The following is a 6,457-nucleotide window of genomic DNA, read 5'->3' on the forward strand; positions in this document are numbered from 1 at the left end:
AACCAAACCACTCTATGATTCTATGAATATGAAAATAGTAGAAAGATTTTTAAGACGACTGCTATGGTAGAACTGACGGTTCCCCAGCTGATCATTTGACAACAACATGACATCAATTCTTAGCACATAGGTAGGTATTCATACATTCGTTCACTCTGTCCCTCCTTTAAAAATCATATGCCCAGTTTATCATGAACAGCTGTAGTGACATATTTTCCACTTCTCTTTCTTGACATCAGAGGCTTTGCTTTGCTCCCCAAGCCCTACTTTTCACTATCCTAAAGCACCTGCTCTATCTCCTAGCCAGGTATTCAAGCTGTGTTTGGGTCTGGTCTCATACAGCAGCTGACCCATTTGGCTATGTTACCATTTCCAGCCTATACCCATCTCACACCAGGCTGCCCTGCTGCTTTCATTATCCAAGCGTTTATCACAAGGGAGCTCAAGGCACAACACTATCCAGTGCAACTCGTTGAAAATCTGACCAACAAGTTTTCCACTTGCTGATTTGATGAAACAAGGCATTTCATGGTTATGTTAGCAATTTTATCGATGCTTTGAATAGTCAAACATTTCATTCTGAACTTTTGATACAGTATATGCTCAATAAAATCAACTGAAGTATTTCAGAATATTTCATTCCACAAAACAAGCAACCACCCACCTTTTCTTAAAAACACAGGATGACAAAACATTTTGAACTTTGAAAACCTTCCACCGTACAGAAATTCCATATTTCCAGTCAGTTTTAATATTGGGACCAGGTTTAATATTGGTATATAGCTGAATGCCTCTTCCAAAAAAAGCCAGGCCTTTTCAGAAATAACATTGCTATCTTCCAACACAAGGGGCAGTGTCAGCTGGGTACTGCTCTTGCATCATCTTACTGACACACAGACTAGTTTTTTCCCATAACCTCTTTATTACTGATGAAACCTGGTGATATATTCTTGTTTCCCACAAACATGAATGTATAACTACGAAAAAAGAACAGAGTAGTTCTTCACCACAGATCATTTTTTGTGCCCATGCAGTTAAATAAGAAAATTAATCTGGTTTAGATATGCTTATGCTTTCTTCTTTGTGGTCACTTCCCAAACTCAAATATCAGAACACTTGCAGAAAAAGCAACCTGGAGGTAAACTAAATAATACACAGAAAAAGTAAAGTGTCAACTCATTAAGGTAATTATTTATACCAATAATGTGATTGGGGGAATCATGTTTTCCCAAACAGGAAACAGATTCAGTACTTTTGACCTGCAAATTTCCATGTAAAACAAAACTATCTGCCCAAAACTTCTGCACATGGAGTACTGCATATCAACTTCTAACCTACCGCGGTTGGATTGAGATTTATCTATAAAAATATTTAGCAAATAATTTCAAAGAAAAAATTGATTCAAGAAATTCACCCAAGCAGGAAAGAGGCTTCAACTTAAGCCAATTATTCACAATGAACTGTATGTAACATTTCTACAGAGAGTTAACAAAGGCAGGATATTACTTCAGGATGATGGCATTGCAAATGGGACAGTTCTTTCATTCCGCTCCACAGTCAGCTAAAAGAGTTCTGCTACCACACAACCCTTTTCTCAGCTATCTACAATGGAAAAGGAGGAGTCACTGTCTAAAGTCTGGATTCCAAAACTCCTTATGACTCACCTCTAACTATAAGTTTCCTAAAAATGAAAGGTATCAGCCAAATGAAATAGGAAAGTTTGTATTTCCAAAACCAAAGAGGAAATTTATGCTCCAAAATGTAAGCCAAGGCAAAATTCCATCAGTACAACAATGTACCAGAACTTTGACTTCAGTACACATTTCTGCTGCCTGCTTTGATATCTTAGATGTTTTATCTACTCTGTGCAAATCACCATTATGCATGTTGGGAGTTCTCTGTAAGATCCAAAGGCAAAGCAAGATCAGACCATAAAGAGTCATTATGTTCAAAATGACTACACTGACAAGTGTCCCTGGATTTAGAAGAATGTTCCATAAAAGAAATAATGACAGTTATGCATATACTAGCAGAGAAAAGCTGTGGATTTCAGCAAGATACATACTGGGCTACTAGAGAAGCCTTAGAAGACACATTTTAGTTCTTCCAACACACAAGGACAGCTATTGAACCACAGCAGAAATGTCCAGACTCTTCATATCCTAAAGAGCTCTTCCTCCTTGATCATGTGTTCAGACACTCGCATTCACGTGCAAGTCTTTTCATTTCTGTTTATTGCCCTTAGAATATTCACCTTGCTGAAGCAAAATACCCACATGCCCATCACTGTACTGTGCAGAGTCACCTGGTCTCACCATAAAAGAATATGATTTGATCACATGGAATATAGTTCTTATTTACCATGCATGCTCCTTATTTCTTCATGTTTTTAAAAATAAGCAGGAAATACTCCCATAGATTGACATAGTAACACTTGGTGTTTTAAGGTCAGTAACGTTGCAAGATAGGTAAATAGTGGAGAAAGGGGGATTCTAATTGTCCTCAAAACCACCAAACATTTTTGGATCACAGAAGTAAAGATCTCCTGCTATTCTCCTATTTCTATTAACTTTTGTTAGGTTATTGTCTTATAGGATAGAAGGTACCCACTAGCACAAATTAGTATTGCATGTACCCTCTACAGTAAGCCTTAAGATGGGAGACCTCAAAAGCATGTGAGTAAGATAAGTGCTCTTCACAGAAATGACATAGTGAAGCAAAAAAGGATATGAAAAGGAGGAGGAAAGCACCAAGGACTGGGCCATTAAAAAAAATACATTGCATATCAAATATTGGACTCCTGCCTCATACTAGGACTCCGGTATCTTTCTCCAGTTTGGGCATTGGGCTCTGGTATAATTTCTCAGTTGGGGCAATGCCTTACTTCACCTGCAGTCCCACTGCAAGATGTCAAACAGCATGGCCATATTCAAAGGGAATATGTATCAAAACAAAGCATTCCAGCTGTGTTTGTTTCTTAGGAGGGATCAACTCCTGATGATGCCACAAGAGTACTTTCTGAGTGAGGGATGAGAACAAGACCTTCAAAATTTAGCCCAGTGAGATTTTAAAAGGACTGAAGGAAAGAGAATCACCAAATATATGAAGAGATACAACAAGGGTGAAGTACCTTTGTCGGAGATTTTTGACTTATGCTTTTGTTTGTAACTATCTGAAACAGAGAAAGAAATAGAGGGTGAATCTTACATGGGGGAAAGGAAGATAAAAGGCAGAGAAGCCAGAAAAAGAGAAGGAGAAAGAGAAAGAAAATATAAGAGATGATTTATTACAGGGCAAAGGGAAGTGGAGTCTTGCCGAGGACTTAATTTTATTTCCTTCATGCAAAAACACCAAGAGCAGCAGCAGCAGGTGGCAAACATGCAAGTCAGAGAGCAACAGAATATTTTGCTGGAAGGGAAAAGATGAAGTCCTGAGTGCACTGAGCCGGTAGGACCAGGCTGCAAGCAGAATCAACTGTCTGGGTGCTACTTACTGTCACAAACATAGGGTTTGTCATGATCATCCTGGGAGGCAGCATCATTCCGTCTCCTGCCACCTCCAGATCCCCGAGCCTGCAAGGACAAGAGGAATGTTAACATTATTCCATCATTCCTCAGATCGCCTTGTGCCCCTCACCCTCCTACAAAAAATGTGCAATATAAACTAAAGAAATCCTCAGCTTCCATACAGGTTTGTCAAGGGTGGGCTTGACCCTTCATCTCCTAAGGTATGCACTATGTTAATGGACCTTGTAATGCAGTGGAGGTCCCCTCCACAGATAACCCAAACTGTTCATCCTAGCAGTAGGTCACTGCCAGCACATATTCAGTCGAGTATCATCACACATTCATTTCTGAAGATGTTCAAATACCTTGCTTAACTGAATATGAGTGAATGAATAGATGAACAGGTGTTAGAGGATAAATACAACCATTAAATCAGCCAGAAATCAGGCCCCAAACAAAACAGAGGTAAAATTATTTCCTTTAATATTTTCGGGGGTAGGGGGGGGTGGGGGGGTGCTTGTTTTGTTTTGTTTTCTAGCTCAAAAGCAATCTTTTGAATTGGCCTTCTGGGACAAAGATACCATGGCTAATTATAAAATGGAGCTTTGGTCAGTTAGTGGAAAAGATTAGGTAACACGGCTACCTGCAATAACAGAGAACAGGAATTACCCAGAAAGGTGTCTCTGCAGTTCTGTGTTCCTACAACATACCAAGTTGGAATCCCTGGAAACTGAAAAGCTCTGCTTCTCCATGGCACAGACTGCTCTGTCCTGAGTTCCAGGGGTAAGAGTGGAATTCAGCATCAAAGCTACTTGGTCCTGACCCTTCTCAGCTGAGATGCCAACAAGGGGACAGCTCGTGTCTGTCCAATGGTGGAGGTTGTGATGTGGAACTGGGAACCGAGACAGGGCCTTCAGTTCTTACATATTCACTGATGTACAGTGTGTAGATGACAATAATTTTAGACCTGATCTTTATTTGAGGAAGTGATCTGCAGGTGGATGGCTAGATAGCCCTTTATTAATTCTGCCAGCTACTCTATTCCTGGGTAAAAGCAACAAAATGGTTTCTGCTGCTCCTCTTATTAAACTGTTGACATTTCTCACCCTAGCCAAGGCCACCTGACTCAAATCCTTCCAGCTTTTGCATGTAAAAATAAGAAAGGGACAGAGCTTTGTCAAGTAAACTGGAAAAGACGTAGAAATTCTGAGAATATTAGTACCCCAGACACAAAGGGGCCATAGGAGCTCTGTCCCTTTTCTATGGATTTGGGACTGAACTAGCAGTATTCGAGCTGGATTCCATTGGACATCTAAAGAGAAGGAACAAGGAACAGTTTTACACTGGACTGCCATAGGCTGTCAAAATGGGAATTTATAAAAACTTCACACATTATTTCTCTGGGATTGCTCAGGTCTAACACGTAACACAGTCCTGAAGGAAAGACATGGATTTGCAGCTGTCTGGATGGGGTAAATACTATTAAGTACAACAAGTATAGCTCTGCCTTCTGCAAAGACCTCTGTGCAGATCAGCACACACGTGCAGAGTGAGATTTGTAAGGGTGAACTGAAAAGCAGTTTCACCCTAGAAAAGGCCCCAGCAACAACTGTTTGGTGGAAGCTACTTTACTGACCATATCACATAAAATCATCTTACTAGTCTGCAATATTTTCTCTCTGACTGCCAGCTCTGTAAACCCCCTCTGGGCTATGAAATCAATCCCAGGTTAGTTCCTTTCTTCCCTCACTACTGCAAAATGCGCTGCAAGCTGAACTTCAGTTCGTGGCAGCTCCTATACAACCCTCATCAGAGAGTCTTCACAGAGACAAGTGATTGGCCCTTAATAAATATTTCTGCTGGTACCTGGATTAGCATCTAATTTCCCTATGCTACCAGCTGCATTGGCTTTTCAGGGCTGTGAAAAAGCTGTAAAGTCTTATTTTTGTCACTAGTCAGTAGGCCTCACTCTGTTTACACACTGAGAATGGATCTGTTGAGTAAGAAGGTCCTATTTTTACATAGGCATTTTTCAGAATAGGACAGTAATTTAAGGTCTGTTGCTCGGAGTTTCACTAGTCTTAGAGCCAGCTGTTTCCCTTCAAACCATTCTCTACAGAAACTCAAGGGTACAGCATTCATACCATGACCACAGGTCAGATACACTTTTTCATGCACTGAACACACAGGGGTAGATTTTTCAAGTCAATGACTTTCAATGGGACTTGGGTTCTTAAATGTCTTTAGTGCCTTTGAAATTGTCCCACGGGATATCCAGCTGACGAGCAGACAATCTGTACAGGTCCAGCTGCATTCCTCTGGTATCTCCCAGCAAACTATCCTTCCCAGCTCCTACCACATTCTCGCTGTCCAACAAAGATACTAAAAAGCTCCTTCCGTAAATCCATCTCTTTGGCCTTCAGTGTCCTTCCTAATGCTCCTACGATTTCAGGGCTAGCCTTGAGGGGATAGTAAACAGAGCAGCTGCCCCAGAGGCACTAAATTGAGTGCCCCGTGCTTTCTGTTGGCACTCCAGTCTGCTGAATTCTGTCATCCACGTCTGCCTTCATTCTCCTGATGGGATGCAGCAAAGACTATGAGACTTGACGTGTGAGGCCTGGAAGCCATGGCACAGCAGCCTTGAATTAGCCCTGAAGCAGCCAGAGAGTAGCCAGAGGGACAGATGGAGAGTCCAGGATTAAAAATAAAATCATGAAAAAAGGGGCATGTGCAATTTGGAAAGTCTATCGCATTAATCCTTCATTGATGCTGTCAGCCCTTCTTGCTCCTTCTCTGAATCCCCAAAGGCCACACTCTGCAGGATCTAGTTTCCTATGCATGTCCTTCCCCTCTTCTGCCCTCTAAAAATACCCTAACCAACGTCTTCCCAGAAACAAAGTGCTGCCCAGGTTTCATGTCCCCTGATTTCAAATCCTTAGCCTCAATTCCCT

The 6,457-nt window shown here is 41.2% G+C and overlaps 1 protein-coding gene across 1 annotated transcript in view; it reads right to left on the reverse strand.

The window, feature by feature from the left end:
• Positions 1–3,130: 3,130 nt before the first annotated feature.
• LOC104160323 (zinc finger protein DPF3-like) overlaps positions 3,131–6,457 on the reverse strand; it is a gene marked incomplete at both ends in the record, with an annotated part of 9,270 nt that continues 5,943 nt past the window's right edge. Inside the window, 2 exons of the mRNA XM_009698416.1 lie at positions 3,131–3,172; positions 3,494–3,572. Of these exons, the coding sequence (XP_009696718.1) occupies positions 3,131–3,172; positions 3,494–3,572 (121 nt within the window). The remainder of the gene's footprint in view (positions 3,173–3,493; positions 3,573–6,457) is intronic.

This window comes from Cariama cristata, unplaced genomic scaffold (assembly GCF_000690535.1).
Source record: "Cariama cristata isolate BGI_N322 unplaced genomic scaffold, ASM69053v1 scaffold37714, whole genome shotgun sequence".
Classification (NCBI taxonomy): Eukaryota; Metazoa; Chordata; class Aves; order Cariamiformes; family Cariamidae; genus Cariama; species Cariama cristata.